Here is a 22,623-nt window from a genome sequence, read left to right as displayed (position 1 = left end):
CAGAAAAAAGACCTAAGCATTTGGGATGTATTATTTAGGAAGTAAATAGAGGTACAGTAATGAAAAGCGTGAGTAACAGTCATCAGTCTGCTTGTGAAGGTCTCTAGAGTGGAGGCCTCTTGGACTGTGCAAGGCAGTGAGTTCCATGGTCAAAGCTAAACGTTCAACCCATAAATGAATGACAGGAGATTCTTGGTACTGCTGGTAACAGTCCATCTGTAGAAGCAAGCAAGCAAGCAGGGCAGTAAGGAGGCAGAAAATACATTGGGGATAAACCCCTGGTGTCCCCCAGCACACCGAGCTGTACCTGTACCAAGACATTCTCGCGTTGTGCTGCCCTGGGGTAGCTGGCCTTTGCCGGTTTGGGGGGTCCTGCACCCCGGGCCCAGACCTAGAGTTAGGGACCACCAGCATCAGAGGAGCCTTGTCGGGGCCTGGTGGCTTATCATACGTTTGCAAACTGTATGTAACTAAGACCTCTGGATTTCTATTATATGTATATATATATAGTCTTTCATGTCTTGGTACAGGTACAGCTCGGTGTGCTGGGGGACACCAGGGGTTTATCCCCAATGTATTTCTTGCCAGACTACCCCCTCCCTTTCATGCACCTGAATTGTACTTCCTAATTGATTTGAGCAACTTACATTTTGTTCTGTCAGTAAGGAGGCAGAAGCTGCTTCTAGTACCTTGGACCATGTAATGTTGGGCTGGGAAGGTCAGTTAGCTAATTATGAAATAGATTTGTCATCTTACAGGCAGCCGGTGAAGGGAGTAGAGAATGGGTGTTATGAGGCAGGAACGGGCTGGTCAGGTAACAGCTTGGCTGCTGCATTCTGTACTAGCTGCAAGCTCTGTAATTCTTTTGCTGGGTGACCCAGGTAGATGGTATTGCAGTAGTCTATGAACTTCTGAGGGAATCAAGTGCTTGATTCTGGCTACGGTCCACAGATGGAAGAATGAGGATTAGTATGTGGCAGATACCTGATGTATGTGTCAGCCACATACCAGGACAACACAAAGATTCAGCACATGTTCAGTATTTTGCAATTCTGAACACCAAAGCATAAATCCAGATGGTTGGTAAAGCTGTAGTCTTGTCCTTTGTTGGTGAGCTTCTATTATGTTTCACAAAGACTGAGTCATAGCCAACTGGCATCATTCACCCCTGGCGCTCAGCTAGACAACCATTTAGGATTGGTATTAGGTTCTCAGTACATGGAGCAAAAAGCAGGTCATCTGCATAGCAGTGGTAGACCAGGCCATGATGTCTGATTATATCACCCAGTGGTAGCATGTATATTTTATAAAGCATAGGAGATAGGATTGACCCTTGAGGAACATTGCATGACAGTGATAATTATACTCCAGAAGATTTAAATGGTTACATACTTGGGAAATGTCTAATATGTTCAACAAAAGCGAATTGATTTCACGGCATGAAAATGGCTTCTCACCTGTGTGACTTTTCTGATGTGTAACAAGATTTGATTTATATGCAAAACATTTCCCACACAGAACAGGAATATGGCTTCTCACCTGTGTGACTTCTCTCATGTTTATCAAGAGCTTATTTCCCATTCCCAGAACAGGAATATGGCTTCTCACCTGTGTGACTTTTTTGATGTGTAACAAGAGCTGATTTCTGTGCGAAACATTTCCCACACTCAGAACAGGAATATGGCTTCTCACCTGTGTGACTTCTCTGATGTATAACAAGATATGATTTCTGTGCAAAACATTTCCCACACTCAGAACAGAAATACGGCTTCTCACCTGTGTGACTTCTCTGATGACTAACAAGATGTGATTTCGATGAAAAACATTTCCCACACTCAGAACAGGAATACGGCTTCTCACCTGTGTGACTTCTCTGATGTATAACAAAATGTAATTTCTGTGCAAAACATTTCCCACACTCAGAACAGGAATATGGCATGTCACCTGTGCGACTTCTCTGATGTGTAACAAGATTTGATTTTCGTGCAAAACATTTCCCACACTCAGAACAGGAATATGGCTTCTCACCTGTGTGACTTCTCTGATGTACAACAAGAGCAGATTTCTGTGCAAAACATTTCCTACACTCAGAACAGGAATACGGCTTCTCACCTGTGTGACTTCTCTGATGTGTAACAAAATGTAATTTCTGTGCAAAACATTTCCCACACTCAGAACAGGAATATGGCTTCTCACCTGTGTGACTTCTCTGATGTGTAACAAAATGTAATTTCTGTGCAAAACATTTCCCACACTCAGAACAGGAATATGGCTTTTCACCTGTGTGACTTCTCTGATGACTAACAAGATGTGATTTCGATGAAAAACATTTCCCACACTGAGAACAGGAATACGGCTTCTCACCTGTGTGACTTCTCTGATGTATAACAAAATGTAATTTCTGTTCAAAACATTTCCCACACTCAGAACAGGAATATGGCATGTCACCTGTGCGACTTCTCTGATGTGTAACAAGATTTGATTTTCGTGCAAAACATTTCCCACACTCAGAACAGGAATATGGCTTCTCACCTGTGTGACTTCTCTGATGTATAACAAGAGCAGATTTCTGTGCAAAACATTTCCTACACTCAGAACAGGAATATGACTTCTCACATGTGTGACTTCTCTGATGACTAACAAGATATGATTTTGTTGCAAAACATTTCCTACACTCAGAACAGGAATATGGCTTCTCACCTGTGTGACTTCTCTGATGTATAACAAGAGCAGATTTCTGTGCAAAACATTTCTCACACTCAGAACAGGAATATGGCTTCTCACCTGTGTGACTTCTCTGATGTGTAGCAAGAAATGATTTTGTTGTAAAACATTTCCCACACTCAGAACAGGAATATGGCTTCTCACCTGTGTGACTTCTCTGATGTCTAACAAGATATGATTTATATGTAAAACATTTCCCACACTCAGAACATGGAAATGGCCTCTCATCTGCCTTAGCTGGCTGATGAGTAATAAGGTTTGTGTTCTGTGTAAAACATATGTCATCTATAGAACAGGGAAACACTGAATCTACTCTCAGAGCTGTAACAGATGCACCAATATTAGAGTGATCAGGAGAACATTTCCCAGGATCAGAGGGATCAGCGGATAGAGCTGGATGAATAATTGGGGTAATGGGGTTAGCTCCTGGAGAATCCTGTCTACTGTCATTATCTTTTATGTCACAATCCGGGGATAACTTTAGATATCCTCCTGAGATATTCCTGCTTGTGTGTCCATCTGCTGAAAATAAAATACATTAATATATATAATGAGTAGACAAGACCCAGGGTGTTACAGGATACAATATATAATTCTATAACAGACATTTTTACCTGTAATCATTGCTTTTATGTTTATTAAAAAACAAAAAAAGCTAGGATGCTTAAACTGGAGCTTGATCAACACTGAACGCTCAAGTGGGATTACAAGAGGTGACGTGGACGCTTACGTGGGATTACAAGAGGTGTCGTGGACGCTCACGTGGGATTACTAGAGGTGACGTGGACGCTCACGTGGGATTACTAGAGGTGACGTGGACGCTCACGTGGGATTACTAGAGGTGACGTGGACGCTCGCGTGGGATTACTAGACGTGACGTGGACGCTCGCGTGGGAATACTAGAGGTGACGTGGACGCTCGCGTGGGAATACTAGAGGTGACGTGGACGCTCGCGTGGGAATACTAGAGGTGACGAGGACGCTCGCGTGGGATTACTAGAGGTGACGTGGACGCTCGCGTGGGATTACTAGAGGTGACGTGGACGCTCGCGTGGGATTACTAGAGGTGACGTGGACGCTCGCGTGGGATTACTAGAGGTGACGTGGACGCTCACGTGGGATTACTAGAGGTGACGTGGACGCTCACGTGGGATTACTAGAGGTGACGTGGACGCTCACGTGGGATTACTAGAGGTGACGTGGACGCTCACGTGGGATTACTAGAGGTGACGTGGACGCTCACGTGGGATTACTAGAGGTGACGTGGACGCTCACGTGGGATTACTAGAGGTGACGTGGACGCTCACGTGGGATTACTAGAGGTGACGTGGACGCTCACGTGGGATTACTAGAGGTGACACGGACGCTCACGTGGGATTACTAGAGGTGACACGGACGCTCACGTGGGATTACTAGAGGTGACACGGACGCTCACGTGGGATTACTAGAGGTGACACGGACGCTCACGTGGGATTAGTAGAGGTGACACGGACGCTCACGTGGGATTAGTAGAGGTGACACGGACGTTCACGTGGGATTAGTAGAGGTGACACGGACGTTCATGTGGGATTAGTAGAGGTGACATGGACGCTCATGTGGGATTACTAGAGGTGACACGGACGTTCATGTGGGATTACTAGAGGTGACACGGACGCTCATGTGGGATTACTAGAGGTGACACGGACGCTCATGTGGGATTACTAGAGGTGACACGGACGCTCATGTGGGATTACTAGAGGTGACACGGACGCTCATGTGGGATTACTAGAGGTGACATGGACGTTCATGTGGGATTACTAGAGGTAACATGGACGCTCATGTGGAATTACTAGAGGTGACACGGACGCTCATGTGGGATTACTAGAGGTGACATGGACGTTCATGTGGGATTACTAGAGGTGACATGGACGCTCATGTGGGATTACTAGAGGTGACACGGACGCTCATGTGGGATTACTAGAGGTGACACGGACGCTCATATGGGATTACTAGAGGTGACACGGACGCTCATGTGGGATTACTAGAGGTGACACGGACGCTCATGTGGGATTACTAGAGGTGACATGGACGTTCATGTGGGATTACTAGAGGTAACATGGACGCTCATGTGGGATTACTAGAGGTGACATGGACGCTCATGTGGGATTACTAGAGGTGACATGGACGCTCATGTGGGATTACTAGGGGTGACATGGAAGCTCATGTGGGATTACTAGAGGTGACATGGACGCTCATGTGGGATTACTAGAGGTGACATGGACGCTCATGTGGGATTACTAGAGGTGACATGGACGTTCATGTGGGATTACTAGAGGTGACATGGGCTTTGCAATAATAAAACAGCAAAGAAGAGAAAGTGCTGTCCTGTTTGTGCACTAATAAATAATATATAACCTTTATTAAGTACAGTAAAGTATGTAAGCTAAATCAGTGATATATTAAACACAAAGGTAAATGTATAAAGGTGAATAAAGTAATAAAGAAACAATTGTATTTGTTGTTACACATCGGCATGTATATTATATTGGGTGTTAACTGATTCAGTGCTGGTAATCCTGTTCAGTAAGAATATATTAATATATTACACCCATACGAGGATGGGATAAATTACACATTTAATAATATTGTGGCAGAGTTTCCTCCAGCAGTAATCTCAATGTAACATCATACTGTATGTATAAACACTTTATGGGGGGGATTCAGTTCATCGCAACAACTCCCTATCCAATTAGCCGCAAAAAGTTAATGGTGATAATTCTCCATAGGTTATTATTTTGCTCACAAATGTCTGCAGTGCAGTGTTAGGAGGAACTCGTTTAAAAAGGCTTTTTAGATGTTTCCTTCTGTAATGTCTTACTGACCTATAGTTTCCTACTGTATTGTCTTACTGACCTATAGTTTCCTACTGTGTTGTCTTACTGACCTATAGTTTCTTACTGTATTGTCTAACTGACCTAGTTTCATACGGTATTGTATTACTGACCTATAGTTTCCTACTGTAATGTCTTACTGACCTATAGTTTCCTACTGTAATGTCTTACTGACCTATAGTTTCTTACTCTATTGTCTTACTGACCTATAGTTTCTTATATACATAGTTTTCCTGTCTATGTATGGTAGGTATGGAAGGGATACCTACCATACATAGACAGTATATATAAGCCTCAGCCTCTCCCTTATGAAAATGATAATGAATAAGGTGTATGTGTGGATACCATGCACATGTAACTGATTCTATTTACAGGAAACAATAGGGAGAGCCCACGGCTGTCTGGCATTGTTCTAGATGGTAAAGTATTACACATATGAATATATTTCTTCTAAATAAAATAATTTTCACCCTGATTGATATAATACTGATAGTAAGACAATTCAGTCAATAGTAATCTTTCTTTTAATTAAGTAGGATCAATTTATATGAATTTTTAGTGAATATTTATTAAAGGTTATATTTTAATTGCAATTAAGTTAACAAGAGTGCTCCCAAAAAGGAAGTTTACTTCTTTCTTTCCCGACCGCTCTTCTATGAAGAAGGGAAATATCTGCTGTTTATTGAGAGATGCTCCCTGTAAGGAATATAGAAATTTGCCACTTGTAGCTGAACTTGCAAAAGACCCCTCCCAATTTGCATCAGTCAAATCAAAGTCTCCCATGATTATGACTTCTCCCTTTAAAGCCATTTTAGTGATGTCCAACAAAAGATTCCTGTCCAAATCCTGCTCCTGGCCTGGTGGTCTACAGATCACCCCAATGCGAATAATGTCCTTCTCCTCGGTTTCTGTGGTGTCCCAAAGGGCATCAGATTTGTCTTCAATATTTTGTATTAATTGAAGTAGCATTTATGCTTTTTTTCAACGTACATTGCTACCCTTCCTCATATACTGACCATTCTATCCTTCCTAAATAAATTGTATCCTGGTATAGCTATGTCCCAGTCATGATTCTCACTGCACCATGACTCTGTAATTGCCACAATATCTAGGTTATTCCTTCTCATTATCACAATTAGCTCTGGAATTTTGTCTCCTAAACTCCTAGGATTTGCACACATAGCTTTAAGAATTATGTCTGTGCATCTGTTATTAGTAGCCATGTCCAGACAGTACAAAATAAATGACACGTTTAAAATTGAAATTACCTGTCTGGTGATGTTGCTCAGTATTTGTTACTTTTAATAACACTATAGTGATGTGTGTAATAACTCTCTTCATGTGATATTTGTCATGGATAACCTTGTGTTATAAACACCCAAAAACAGGGCTGATGGCGGAGGAGGGTGAAGAATAAGAGATTGCTGTAGTAACTGAGCAATGAGAATATGTTACTTCTGTAATAAGTGTTTATTACTCACCTGTGCTGATATCTGTAAGGATTTTCCCCTCCTTACACTGCTGATCTCCCCTCACATACGTCTCTTCTTCTCCCTTCATATTAGTCACATACATCTCTTCTTCTTCCTCTATATCATCTGCCTTTATATCAGTCACATACATCTCTTCTTCTCCCTCTGTATCTTCTGCTTTCATATCAGTCACATACGTCTCTTCTTCTCCCTCTATATCTTCTGACTTATTATCAGTCACAAACGTCTCTTCTTCTCCCTCCATATCTTCTAACTTATTATCAGTCACATACGTCTCTTCTTCTCTCCTTATATCTTCTGCCTTTATACGAGAAAGACGTTCTACCTAAATAACCCAAAAAATACAATGGCATTTGCATACTGTTTGATTAAACTGAGGTGAAACAGTATAATATCAGTGTATAAGACACACAGCTTCTCTGAACATCATATAGTGACAGTCACTGGTATATTGGATGAGACCATAAATCCGACCTACCTGATCCTCATGTGGGATCCTGTGATTCTCCTCTGTACAGTCCTCGGAATACAGAGGACGGGGACATCTCTCTGGGGTATCTCTGTTACTGGATCCATCTGTAGGAGACACACAGTGTCTGAGTACAGTGTATATGTGATCATCAGGTGATGTGTGTATATAGGTGGCCCCCATACCTGCTCTACACTGTACAATACATGACAGTCTCATCTTACCCAGTGATGTGAGGAGCAGGTGATTCTCCATCATCACGTCCTTGTACAGACCTCTGTGTTCCTCTATATAATCTCCCTCCTGCATGGAGACATAGACAGTGACATCCTGACACCTTATAGGAACCAGACACACACAGTGATACAGTCATCACCCAGACACATCCCCTGGTGTTACTGTATAATGTCCCATTCCCAGCAGTCACCTCTCCAGTCATCACCCAGACACGTCCCCTGGTGTTACTGTATAATGTCCCATTCCCAGCAGTCACCTCTCCAGTCATCACCCAGACACATCCCCTGGTGTTACTGTATGCCCAGATCTCCTCAGACCCCAGTCACGTCCCTGTATTATTACAATAGATATGTGACATCACTGTGACGCTCCCAGATCCCCTCACCTCCCCAGTCATGTACCTGTATTATTACTATAGATATAAGTCATGTCACTGTGACGCTCCCAGATCCCCTCACCTCCCCAGTCATGTGCCTGTATTAATACTATAGCTGTAAGTGATGTCACTGTGACGCCCCCAGATCCCCTCACGTCTCCAGTCATGTCCCTGTATTATTACTATAGATATAAGTGATGTCACTGTGACACTCCCAGATCCCTTCACCTCCCGTCATGTCCTTGTTTTATTACTATAGATAAGTGACGTTATTGTGATGCTCCCAGATCCCCTCACTTCTCCAGTCATGTCCCTGTATTATTACTATAGATATAAGTGATGTCACTGTGACACTCCCAGATCCCTTCACCTCCCCAGTCATGTCCATGTTTTATTACTATAGATAAGTGACGTTATTGTGACGCTCCCAGATCCCCTCACTTCCCCAGTCATGTCCCTGTATTATTACTATAGATATAAGTGATGTCACTGTGACACTCCCAGATCCCTTCACCTCCCCAGTCATGTCCCTGTTTTATTACTATAGATATAAATGACATTATTGTGATGCTCCCAGATCCCCTCACCTCCCCAGTCATGTCCCTGCATTATTACTATAGATAGAAGAGACGTTATTGTGACGCTCCCAGATCCCATCACCTCCCCAGTCATGTCCCTGTACTATTACTGTAGTACCCTAGTGATTTGAAGGCCTTGGGACACTATGAGGGGGCAAATCAATTAATGAATGTGTAGATCTATAAGGTAATAGAGATGCTGCCAACTGATGTATACCATATATGTGATAATAACTTGGATCTTTCTAGTGATCCAATAATGTATAGTGTTTATGCATGTTATTATTCTGTGCCTGCTGAAGGTGAGGGGACTCTGGTAAGCGTGCAGTGCGCGGGGGAGATCGTGGAGAAGCTTCCAGAGGTCCTGTGTGCTGAGAGAGGTGGCTGGGCGCGTGTAGTGGCGGTTTTGTTGGTGGGCTGACTTTGGGGAGAGAAAAAGGCTGGCGGCTGAGACGAGGGAGCTTACAGGAAGGCGGTTCCCTGCGAGTGAGAGAGCCCCTGTGGGGGAAAGGAATTGGATGTCTTCCGCTGCGGGTGAGAAGCGATGTGTTAATTTCCCCTGGTGGACGCCGAGCAGGGAAGTCCCGGTGCCTGGTTGTCACGGAGAGTGCTGGGAGGCGGGGCAGGCTAGTACATGGGAGGAGACCGCAGTGCGGGCAGCAGCTACCAAAAGTCCAGCAGTAGCAGACAGTTTCCCCCCCGAGACAGAGCTGTGTCCCTCATCCCACCCAACCCGCAGAAAGAGCCCGGTTGTTGGAGGAGGCGGAGGCGGGGGCGGTCCAGACCGGGCACACTATCATTGTAAGTGCAGGATGCCCCCATATAAATCCTGCTAATCTGCATACTCCCCTATCAGCCTTTAACAATTAAAGTACCAGCCCAGTAACACAGGGACCAGCAGCATCGGTGGATCTGAGTACAAATAGCACCTCTAGAGACTCCATATCCATTAGATAATGACCAGCCGGGTAGTAGTCATAAAGAGTGCGGTGGTGTATAATGATGAAAGTAGCTCGGAGAGGGCGCAGGGTCACCTAAACTTGGTATAGAGAAAAAAAGGACAAGACAAAAGAAATCCTTTTCGGGAGCACTCTTATTTGAAAATGGTAATGATGATTAGTCAATATATAGTGAAATGATATGATGATGAACGATCTAAAGCTTAATTTTTATTCTATTCCATTAAAATATCGACCTATGTGGTCCAAACATATTTAAATATCTAATATTCAAAATAGAAGAGAGAAAGGTGAAATATAGATTAGGTGAGTAGGAGTGAGCAGATTAGAACTGCCCCACCAGTGTTTTCACATGAAGATATAGGTGATCATCTTAGTGATATCCACAGTGCCTGGTATTCCTAAGCGGTCCCCCTTCAAAGTACTAACCAGGTCTATCCTATCAGCTTCCAAGATAGAAGATCGGGCTACTCTCAGGATAGTACGACCTTGAATAGTGAAGATGACATGTGAAGGAAGAGAGAACCCACTTCTGCTGTCTGTACTCTGCCTGATACTCGTTACTGGATAAATTGGCCCCAGGCTTTTCCAGATGAGAGAGTGTTGGAGAGGAGAGCCATCACCAGTTTTAATTGGGGAAGATCATAAATTAATTGGTCTACTTCCACTTAGGATTAAGGCAGAAGGAAGAAGGGAGCACTTCTGCTTTCTGTTGTGATAGCCAAATGTACGCTGGGAAGGGCAGAACCCTTGCCAGCACAGCTATCAGCCAGATGAGAGAGTGCTGAGAACAGATAAAGCGCTGATAAATAATCAGAAATGTATCATTTGTTTGAACTAATTCATTCAAATGACATTCTAAATATTATAACTGATCTCCTCTTATTCTCCTATGCCAAAGTGCATAAGAATAATAACATTTAAAGTGATTTCCATATACAGGAGACCAATTGATGTTCACACACTTTTTGATTTGTGTCCTGAGCATTTATCAATCAACATATGCTGGTAATTCAGGTGAGGTATTTAGGCAGAGGTGGCATCTCGTGGTGATTTAGCAAAATCATAGATATCTAGAGTACCTTAATGATAAATAATTGTTGGCAGGAAGTTCCTAATCTCTCACATAAAGATATAAAGAAACAGTGTTGCAGAAAAATACTCCAGCAATAGGTCTGCAGATTCAATTAAGTGGTATATTAAACTTGTATAGGCTTGTAACAATTCTGCAATCAGAGAAAACACTATCTCCTAGGCTTGTAACTATTTAGCAATAAAGTGATCCCCAATACACATAGTTACATGAACTCATTAAATAACATTTCATTGCTAAGAGGGCGTCATCAGGCCTTGATGCATTAATGGAATTCCAAAAATTTGTTTATATTCATTATATTGCACAGTGCTGCAATGTGTATATCAACAGACCTAACAATTATAGTCATTTGCTAGTCACTTAAACTTGGAAATAATACACTAGGGAGACTAAGCACCCCTCACCTATCAGAGACAGGTCCCAATAACCGGGACTTCTGTATGTTCTGGAGCCACCCCCACGGATCTACAGTGGGGCACTGCTTATACTGGGACAGGTAACACAGATCATCACCCCACTATACGTAACGAGTAGACCACGGGTGTCAGGGATTCCAGGGTGGAGAGCTCTACGTACTACCTTCCTGTTTCAGGTTGTCTAGGAGCGCTACAATTAGATCTTCCATGGAAACCATGCTATTCATTGTTGTAAAGTAGGGATTGCTCAACAATCGTGAGGACAATTGCTCCAAGTGGATACCCATATAACCCAGAGTACTTCTTATACACAGACACGAAAGGGCCCCAACCGTGCACGATTATAGTAAGAGAACCCGGGTGGTTTTTCAAACGCAGACCCACAACTTTCTTGTGGAATCGTATGTTCTGTATTGCATGCATTACCTTATGTATAGGTGGGGTATATTATTATGTATAGGTGGGGTATATTATTATGTATCGGTGGGGTATATTATTATGTATAGGTGGGGTATATTATTATGTATAGGTGGGGTATATTATTATGTATCGGTGGGGTATATTATTATGTATAGGTGGGGTATGTTATTATGTATAGGTGGGGTATGTTATTATGTATAGGTGGGGTATATTATTATGTATAGGTGGGGTATATTATTATGTATAGGTGGGGTATATTATTATGTATAGGTGGGGTATATTATTATGTATCGGTGGGGTATATTATTATGTATAGGTGGGATATATTATTATGTATAGGTGGGGTATATTATTATGTATAGGTGGGGGTATATTATTATGTATAGGTGGGGTATATTATTATGTATCGGTGGGGTATATTATTATGTATCGGTGGGGTATATTATTATGTATAGGTGGGATATATTATTATGTATAGGTGGGGTATATTATTATGTATAGGTGGGGTATATTATTATGTATAGGTGGGGTATATTATTATGTATCGGTGGGGTATATTAGTAGGATCTGAGCAGTATAAATATCACCTCTAGAGACTCCATATCCATTAGATAATGACCAGCCGGGTAGCAGTCATAGAGTGTGGTGGTGTATAATGATGAAAGCAGCTCGGAGAGGGCGCAGGGTCACCTAAAGGTCCCAATAACCGGGACTTCTGTACGTTCTGGAGCCACCCCCATGGATCTACAGTGGGGCTATGCTTATACTGGGACAGGTAACACAGATCATCACCCCACTATATGTAACGAGTAGACTACGGATGTCAGGGATTCCAGGGTGTCAGCTCCACGTACTACCTTCCTGTTTCAGGTGGTCTAGGAGCGCTACAATTAGATCTTCCATGGAAACCATGCTATTCATTGCCGTGAAGTAGGGATTGCTCAACAATCATGAGGACAATTGCTCCAAGTGGATACCAGCATAACCCGGAGGACTTCTTATACACAGACACGAAAGGGCCGCAACCGATTATAGTAAGAGAAACCGGGTGGTTTATCAAACGCAGCCCCACAACTTTCTTGTGGAATCGTATGTTCTGTATTGCATGCATTACCTTATGTATAGGTGAGGTATATTATTATGTATAGGTGAGGTATATTATAATGTATAGGTGGGGTATATTATTATATATAGGTGGAGTATATTATTATGTATAGGTGGGGTATATTACTATGTATAGGTGGGATATATTATTATGTATAGGTGGGATATATTATTATGTACAGGTGGGGTATATTATTAGAATGGTTCATGGTTTGAGTATTATATGATATAACTGTATAAGGTGGCCTATAACTTCTTGCATATTAAAGCTAGTATACTTACCGGTGGAACTGTCTCCGTATCTGTGGAAGAGCCTGAAATCACAAAGGAAAGGTACGATAGGTAAATGTGCATAGTCCTATCTGGTTACATCACATACTAATGTTATAGGCGACCACTCTAGGGGTAGGTTATTGCACATATACACTGTACTCCAAGGTAAAAGAGGGGTTACATTACTATAGATATAAGTGATGTCACTGACGCTCCCAGATCTCATCACCTCTCCAGTCATGTCTGTTTTATTACTATAGATATGCGATGTCACTGTGACGCTCCCAGGTCCACTCACCTCCCCAGTCATGTCCCTGTATTATAACTATAGATATAAGTGATGTCACTGTGACATTCCCAGATCCCCTCACCTCCACAGTGATGTCCCTGTATTGTTACTATAGATATAAGTGATGTCACTGTGATGCTCCCAGATCCCCTAACCTCCCGTCATGTCCCTGTACTATTACTATAGATATATTATATCTATAGTAATAAAACAGGGACATGACTGATGAGGTGAGGGGATCTGCGAGCGTCAAAGTGACATCACTTAAAATAAGAATTTACTTACCGATAATTCTATTTCTCGTAGTCCGTAGTGGATGCTGGGAATTCCGTAAGGACCATGGGGAATAGCGGCTCTGCAGGAGACTGGGCACAAAAGTAAAAGCTTTGATACTAGCTGGTGTGCACTGGCTCCTCCCCCTATGACCCTCCTCCAAGCCTCAGTTAGGATACTGTGCCCGGACGAGCGTACATAATAAGGAAGGATTTTGAATCCCGGGTAAGACTCATACCAGCCACACCAATCACACCGTACAACTGGTGATCTGAACCCAGTTAACAATATGATAACGAAGGAGCCTCTGAAAAGATGGCTCACAACAATAATAACCCGGTTTTTGTAACAATAACTATATACAAGTATTGCAGACAATCCGCACTTGGGACGGGCGCCCAGCATCCACTATGGACTACGAGAAATAGAATTATCGGTAAGTAAATTCTTATTTTCTCTGACGTCCTAGTGGATGCTGGGAACTCCGTAAGGACCATGGGGATTATACCAAAGCTCCCAAACGGGCGGGAGAGTGCGGATGACTCTGCAGCACCGAATGAGAGAACTCCAGGTCCTCCTCAGATAGGGTATCGAATTTGTAAAATTTTGCAAACGTGTTTGCCCCTGACCAAGTAGCTGCTCGGCAAAGTTGTAAAGCCGAGACCCCTCGGGCAGCCGCCCAAGATGAGCCCACTTTCCTTGTGGAATGGGCTTTTACAGATTTTGGCTGTGGCAGGCCTGCCACAGAATGTGCAAGCTGAATTGTACTACAAATCCAACGAGCAATAGTCTGCTTTGAAGCAGGAGCACCCAGCTTGTTGGGTGCATACAGAATAAACAGCGAGTCAGATTTCCTGACTCCCGCCGTCCTGGAAACATATATTTTCAGGGCCCTGACTACGTCCAGCAACTTGGAGTCCTCCAAGTCCCTAGTAGCCGCAGGTACCACAATAGGCTGGTTCAGGTGAAACGCTGAAACCACCTTAGGGAGAAATTGAGGACGAGTCCTCAATTCTGCCCTGTCCGTATGAAAAATTAGATAAGGGCTTTTATATGATAAAGCCGCCAATTCTGAGACACGCCTGGCTGAAGCCAGGGCTAACAGCATTGTCACTTTCCATGTGAGATATTTTAAGTCCACAGTGGTGAGTGGTTCAAACCAATGTGACTTTAGGAAACTCAAAACAACATTGAGATCCCAAGGTGCCACTGGAGGCACAAAAGGAGGCTGTATATGCAGTACCCCTTTGACAAACGTCTGAACTTCAGGTACTGAAGCCAGTTCTTTCTGGAAGAAGATTGACAGGGCCGAAATTTGAACCTTAATGGACCCTAATTTTAGGCCCATAGACAGTCCTGCTTGCAGGAAATGTAGGAAACGACCCAGTTGAAATTCCTCTGTAGGGGCCTTCTTGGCCTCACACCACGCAACATATTTTCGCCAAATGCGGTGATAATGTTTTGCGGTTACATCCTTCCTGGCTTTGATCAGGGTAGGGATGACTTCATCTGGAATGCCTTTTTCCTTCAGGATCCGGCGTTCAACCGCCATGCCGTCAAACACAGCCGCGGTAAGTCTTGGAACTGACAAGGTCGCTGCTGGAGCAGGTCCTTTCTTAGAGGTAGAGGCCACGGGTCCTCCGTGAGCATCTCTTGAAGTTCCGGGTACCAAGTTCTTCTTGGCCAATCCGGAGCCACGAGTATAGTTCTTACTCCTCTCCTTCTTATGATTCTCAGTACCTTGGGTATGAGAGGCAGAGGAGGGAACACATACACCGACTGGTACACCCACGGTGTTACCAGAGCGTCCACCGCTATTGCCTGAGGGTCCCTTGACCTGGCGCAATATCTGTCTAGTTTTTTGTTGAGGCGGGACGCCATCATGTCCACCTTTGGTTTTTTCCAACGGTTTACAATCACGTGGAAGACTTCTGGATGAAGTCCCCACTCCCCCGGGTGGAGATCGTGTCTGCTGAGGAAGTCTGCTTCCCAGTTGTCCACTCCCGGAATGAACACTGCTGACAGTGCTATCACATGATTTTCCGCCCAGCGAAGAATCCTTGCAGCTTCTGCCATTGCCCTCCTGCTTCTTGTGCCGCCCTGTCTGTTTACGTGGGCGACTGCCGTGATGTTGTCCGATTGGATCAATACCGGTTGACCCTGAAGCAGAGGCCTTGCTTGACTTAGGGCATTGTAAATGGCCCTTAGTTCCAGGATATTTATGTGAAGAGACGTTTCCATGCTTGACCACAAGCCCTGGAAATTTCTTCCCTGAGTGACTGCTCCCCAGCCTCTCAGGCTGGCATCCGTGGTCACCAGCATCCAGTCCTGAATGCCGAATCTGCGGCCCTCTAGAAGATGAGCACTCTGTAACCACCACAGGAGAGACACCCTTGTCCTTGGAGATAGGGTTATCCGTTGATGCATCTGAAGATGCGATCTGGACCATTTGTCCAGTAGATCCCACTGAAAGGTTCTTGCATGGAATCTTCCGAATGGAATCGCTTCGTAAGAAGCCACCATTTTTCCCAGGACTCTCGTGCACTGATGCACTGACACTTGGCCTGGTCTTAGGAGGTTCCTGACTAGCTCGGATAACTTCCTGGCCTTCTCCTCCAGGAGAAACACCTTTTTCTGGACTGTGTCCAGAATCATCCCTAGGAACAGTAGACGTGTCGTTGGAATCAGCTGCGATTTTGGAATATTTAGAATCCACCCGTGCTGACGTAGCACTACCTGAGATAGTGCAACTCCGACCTCTAACTGTTCCCTGGACCTTGCCCTTATCAGGAGATCGTCCAAGTAAGGGATAATTAAAACGCCTTTTCTTCGAAGAAGAATCATCATTTCGGCCATTACCTTGGTAAAGACCCGGGGTGCCGTGGACAATCCAAACGGCAGCGTCTGAAACTGATAATGACAGTTTTGTACCACAAACCTGAGGTACCCTTGGTGAGAAGGGTAAATTGGGACATGGAGATAAGCATCTTTTATGTCCAGAGACACCATATAGTCCCCTACTTCCAGGTTCGCTATCACTGCCCTGAGTGACTCCATCTTCAATTTGAACCTTTTTATGTAAGTGTTCAATGATTTCAGATTTAAAATCGGTCTCACCGAGCCGTCCGGCTTCGGTACCACAAACAGCGTGGAATAATACCCCTTCCCTTGTTGTAGGAGGGGTACCTTGATAATCACCTGCTGGGCATACAGCTTGTGAATAGCTTCTAATACCGCCTCCCTGTCGGGGGGAGACGTTGGTAGAGCAGACTTCAGGAAACGGCGAGGGGGAGACGTCTCGAATTCCAATTTGTACCCCTGTGATACTACCTGCAGTATCCAAGGATCCACTTGCGAGTGAGCCCACTGCGCTTTGAAATTTTTGAGACAGGCCCCCACCGTGCCTGAGTCCGCCTGTAAGGCCCCAGCGTCATGCTGACGACTTGGCAGAAGCGGGGGAGGGCTTCTGCTCCTGGGAAGAGACTGCCTGGTGCAGTCTTTTTCCCCTTCCTCTGCCCCGGGGCAGAAATGAGTGGCCTTTTGCCCGCTTGCCCTTATGGGGACGAAAGGACTGAGTTTGAAAAGACGGTGTCTTTTTCTGCTGAGAGGTGACCTGGGGTAGAAAGGTGGATTTTCCAGCCGTTGCCGTGGCCACCAGGTCCGATAGACCGACCCTAAATAACTCCTCCCCTTTATACGGCAATACTTCCATATGTCGTTTGGAATCCGCATCCCCTGACCACTGTCGCGTCCATAACGCTCTCCTGGCAGAAATGGACATCGCACTCACTCTTGATGCCAGGGTGCAAATATCCCTCTGTGCATCTCGCATATATAGCAATGCATCCTTCAAATGCTCTATAGTTAACAATATACTGTCCCTATCCAGGGTATCAATATTTTCAGTCAGGGAATCCGACCAAGCCACTCCAGCGCTGCACATCCAGGCTGAGGCGATTGCTGGTCGCAGTATAACACCAGTATGTGTGTATATACTTTTTAGGATATTTTCCAGCCTTCTATCAGCTAGTTCCTTGAGGGCGGCCGTATCAGGAGACGGTAACGCCACTTGTTTTGATAAGCGTGTGAGCGCCTTATCTACCCTAGGGGGTGTTTCCCAACGCGCCCTAACCTCTGGCGGGAAAGGATAAAGTGCCAATAATTTATTAGAAATCAGCAGTTTTTTATCGGGGGAAACCCACGCTTTATCACACACCTCATTTAATTCATCTGACTCAGGAAAAACTACAGGTAGTTTTTTCACACCCCACATAATACCCTTTTAAGTGGTACTCGTAGTGTCAGAAATGTTCAATGCCTCCTTAATTGCCGTGATCATGTAACGTGTGGCCCTACTGGACATTACGTTAGTCTCCTCACCGTCGACACTAGAGTCAGTATCTGTGTCTGTGTCGACTATCTGAGGTAACGGGCGTTTTAGCGCCACTGACGGTGTCTGAGACGCCTGGACAGGCACTAATTGATTTGCCGGCTGTCTCATGTCGTCAACAGTTTTTTGCAAAGTGCTGACATTGTCACGTAATTCTTTAAATACGACCATCCAGTCAGGTGTCGACTCCCTAGGGGGTGACATCACTAACACAGGCAATTGCTCCGCCTCCACATCATTTTCCTCCTCATACATGTCGACACACACGTACCGACACACAGCACACACACAGGGAATGCTCTGATAGAGGACAGGACCCCACTAGCCCTTTGGGGAGACAGAGGGAGAGTTTGCCAGCACACACCAGAGCGCTATATATATACAGGGATAACCTTATATAAGTGTTTCTCCCTTTTATAGCTGCTGTTTTATATTAGCTGCCAATAGTGCCCCCCCCCTCTCTTGTTTTACCCTGTTTCTGTAGCAGGACTGCAGGGGAGAGTCAGGGAGCCGTCCTTCCAGCGGAGCTGTGAGGGAAAATGGCGCTTGTGTGCTGAGGAGAAAGGCTCCGCCCCCTTCACGGCGGCCTTTTCTCCCGCTTTTTTCCGGAAAACTGGCAGGGGTTAAATACATCCATATAGCCCAGGAGCTATATGTGATGTATTTATTTAGCCATATAAGGTTTTTGTCAGTGTTTTATTGCGTCTCAGGGCGCTCCCCCCCAAGCGCCCTGCACCCTCAGTGACCGGAGTGTGAAGTGTGCTGAGAGCAATGGCGCACAGCTGCAGTGCTGTGCGCTACCTTATTTGAAGACAGGACCGTCTTCTGCCGCCGCTTTCACTGGACCTCTTCGCTCTTCTGGCTCTGTAAGGGGGCCGGCGGCGCGGCTCCGGGACCCATCCATGGCTGTACCTGTGATCGTCCCTCTGGAGCTAATGTCCAGTAGCCAAGAAGCCCAATCCACTCTGCACGCAGGTGAGTTCGCTTCTTCTCCCCTTAGTCCCTCGATGCAGTGAGCCTGTTGCCAGCAGGTCTCACTGAAAATAAAAAACCTATTTAAACTTTTACTCTAAGCAGCTCAGGAGAGCCACCTAGCATGCACCCTTGTCGTTCGGGCACAAAAATCTAACTGAGGCTTGGAGGAGGGTCATAGGGGGAGGAGCCAGTGCACACCAGCTAGTATCAAAGCTTTTACTTTTGTGCCCAGTCTCCTGCGGAGCCGCTATTCCCCATGGTCCTTACGGAGTTCCCAGCATCCACTAGGACGTCAGAGAAAATAAGTGATGTCACTGTGACGCTCCCAGATCCCCTCACCTCCCCAGTCATGCCCCAGTATTATAACTATAGATATAAGTGACATCACTGTAATGCTCCCAGATCCCCTCACCTCCCCAGTCATGTCCCTGTATTATTACTATAGATATAAGTGATCCGACACACACACAAATAGCAGACATGGAGGACTACATTAGCCACAATTCCCAGAAAGCGGCCTGCAATTGGCTGAAATGCGTTGGAGAAACAGGAGCGAGAGCGTTCACCGTACAGGACACAGATCCTTGCACGGATCTCAGGAGGTACGGCGTGACAAAGGGACTCAGGAAGTCGGCATCAACCCCTACAGATACATCGGAAGATAAGGCTCCGTGTTGACTGCGTAGGCTGAAAAGCCGTGCTGGACGACGTCCCCTCGCCAGGCTGCGGCTGACTTCTGCGTTCCAGTGTGTATACCACCCCCCTATGTGTGTATACCACCACCCCATGCGTATACCGTCACCCTATGTGTGTATACCACCCCCTATGTGTGTATACCACCCCCCCACGCGTATACCGTCATCCTGTCTGTATACCACTCCCCTATGTGGGACAACCTTGTATCATCAGTATGTGTATGACACTGGTAATATGGTTGGTTCTATCTCGGAGTGGGAGAAGGGAACTTCTGACGTGACCAGGGGGAGGAGCTACGGCCAAACAGGGTACCCAAAAAGAACCCTCGGGGGCTCGCATCGCTCGCCACCTGATTACTAAAGGTAATAGTTGGGGGCGTGGATAGTAGAGGACCTATCAGCAGGGCCGAAACTAGGGGGGGCACGTGCCCCGGGTGCTGGGCTGCAGGGGGCGCTATTGAGCCCAGTTCGTGTGTAACAATAGCTTCCGCTGGCTCCCCGACAGCAACTGACCTGCTGTAGGGAATCAGCAGCACTAGACGCGGCTCCCTGGGCTTCCGGATGCGGACGGCGGCACATCGCGCGTGTGACGTCACACGCGCGCACCCGGCTAGAGAGAGGACTGAGCCGGGAGTCTCTGGCGCCGCTGCCGCATCTATCACCACCACACTATCAGCAAAGGGGGCCGGGGCTAACATGCCTGGCTGCAGTCAGAGTACGATATACACTGTGACTGGCTCACTGACAGGTAAAAAAAAATTTAAACCAGTATCCCACATTAAGATATATATATATCATATATATAAAGAGGTTAGGAAACAGCGGCACTCAGCAGTCTGGATGTTAGTTTAGGTGATCTTTAATTCGGTCCTACGCCGTTTCGGGGACGATACCCCGTCTTCAGGGACAATCATACAAACAATTGTGGCACAATTACATTTAAGGGAAAGGAGAGAGAGAGAGAGAGAGAGAGAGAGAGAGAGTGGCTTACAATAAACATGAGGTAAAATGGTTGCAGAGAACTTACGCACAAAGGGGAACAATCGCATGCGCCTTCCCGGATATCCAGCTCCCAATTATCAGTGATGAGAACCGTTGAAAAGAGTAGAGAATGGAGCTGGCCTAGGTCGGTTTGTCCTTATATACACTGCATACAGTATACTACAAAGGGACCTATAATCTCATTGTTCATTGGACACAGGAATGTCTCCTCGCATCATAACAAAAGGTCATAGGTTAGTTTGAACAGGTGGGCTGTGGCTATTACAATCAGCTCAGGTGGGAGGGAATCTCCGGATTCCCGCCGCATGGGTAATGAACTGCAAATATATGAAATGTCCAGAAACTACTAATGGCCATAACTATATGCAGGAGTGTTTAATCTGTACCTAACCAACACCGGATTATTGCTATTAAAATACTCTTCGGTTAGGTACCAGACACAACTGTTCTACCTTAATCAGACCCTTTGTACCACGTAAAGAGGGATTCCCAAGTCCGTGAACAAGTTACATTAACCAAACTTACAGTTATCACTAAAGGGAACATTACCAATAAAACCTGCTATATGGATTTATTATCCAGCGATTGAGTCGCTCGCTAGACGCGCACACTCTACCGTAAGTGCACATACCATGCGCTCGAGCGTACGCTCATAGAAGCGTCGTCACGCATTTGCGAGTATGTGCACGCATGCCAGTGAAAGTGCGTGTGCAGCGGGCACGCGCATGAGGTGAATATATGGCAACGTGCAGCGCGATATTTTTCTGACTTTGACAGTCCACCCTTTGGCAGTCACCAATAACTGCCACTTCCTAAAACAGTTCAAAAAGAGAAAAATATATGTCATATGTGAATACATTTCTATGATTGGGTAAGGGAGGAGAGAAGAAGGTGGGAAAAAGGTATGACCTAGTGAGATAGTAGAAGTATGTATGTATGAGTCCATGTTTGAGGGGTCATGTATCATCGTGCTGTACGTGTTTTAGATCAAGCTTCGAGGTATTGCGAAGTATACATTTGAATTCCTTCTTATCCCGTACTAAGGGTATGTGGATGGGCTGTCAAACTTTACCGAGCTCTCTTCGGCTTTTGGTTGTAACAAAATGGGGGAGCACATTTTAGTTGATGATACATGAATAGGGGGATATGTGGTTGCTGATATCTGTGCCTATATTCCCTATCGACTATGTGTGTCATTACCTGAAGGTTGTAGAGATGAGGATAAGAAACAATTATGGTAAATGCAGTGATAAACTATGTGAGTTTAATATACATTTGCCGATTGAGGTCTTGTCTTGTCTCGATGTACATGTTGACTGTAGTCTCCCAATGCTTTTGCTATAAACGGTGTGCAAAAAGCATTCTCAATGTCCATAGACTTACAATCTTTAAAGTGTTGGGCTATCGTAAAATTTAAAAGTCACTAGGGATATTGAGGGGTCTATGGCATTGTCCATCAGTGGTCTGTATAAAAGGTTGTCAAATTCTTCTTCCAAGCGGATGTCGTTGTACCTTGGAGGAAAACAAAGGAGAAACGGGTGAAAGAAACGGACCGTGGAATCACATTTTCATCACAACATTGTCTCTATCGTTGGGTCATAAATCACATTAGTCGTTGTTATTACAGTGTCCTCACTTCTTAAACTCATCACTCGGGCACTACGTTTACACTTCGTTAAAACCCGAACGCATCTAAATATCAGACCGACCAATATGATGACACCCAGAATACACAAAAGAAATTTCCCTACATCCATGATAATACCTTGGGCCCATTCTCCTAAACCAGAGAACCAATTTCATGGGTTCAACCATGACACCCAACTGGTCAGCTCATTACCCACAGCGGCGAGGGTGAGATTGTGTTTCCTTCGGAACTCCCACTTTAATTGCAAAATGTCATCCATCTTTTGGTCTATGACCTCGACCGGGTCCTCAGTGCTGTTTGTAATATACGTGCAACACTTTATTCCATACTGAGTCGC

General features: G+C 45.0%; 1 protein-coding gene across 2 annotated transcripts in view; it reads right to left on the bottom strand.

Moving 5' to 3' along the window:
• Nucleotides 1–572: 572 nt before the first annotated feature.
• The window catches only part of LOC134984152 (zinc finger protein 260-like), a 65,368-nt gene continuing 43,317 nt past the window's right edge, over nt 573–22,623 (bottom strand). The window contains exons 2-6 of one of the 2 annotated variants that reach the window (XM_063949775.1): nt 13,024–13,055; nt 7,780–7,858; nt 7,565–7,662; nt 7,075–7,411; nt 573–3,246 (exon numbers count right to left, since the gene is read on the bottom strand). In XM_063949775.1, coding sequence (XP_063805845.1) covers nt 1,571–3,246; nt 7,075–7,411; nt 7,565–7,662; nt 7,780–7,813 — 2,145 coding nt within the window. In that variant the 5' untranslated portion in view covers nt 7,814–7,858; nt 13,024–13,055 and the 3' untranslated portion in view covers nt 573–1,570. The remainder of the gene's footprint in view (nt 3,247–7,074; nt 7,412–7,564; nt 7,663–7,779; nt 7,859–13,023; nt 13,056–22,623) is intronic. The other variant, XM_063949776.1, reaches the window with a different exon arrangement.

Source organism: Pseudophryne corroboree, assembly GCF_028390025.1.
Source record: "Pseudophryne corroboree isolate aPseCor3 chromosome 3 unlocalized genomic scaffold, aPseCor3.hap2 SUPER_3_unloc_39, whole genome shotgun sequence".
Classification (NCBI taxonomy): Eukaryota; Metazoa; Chordata; class Amphibia; order Anura; family Myobatrachidae; genus Pseudophryne; species Pseudophryne corroboree.
This window is presented reverse-complemented; position numbering and strand designations above follow the sequence as displayed.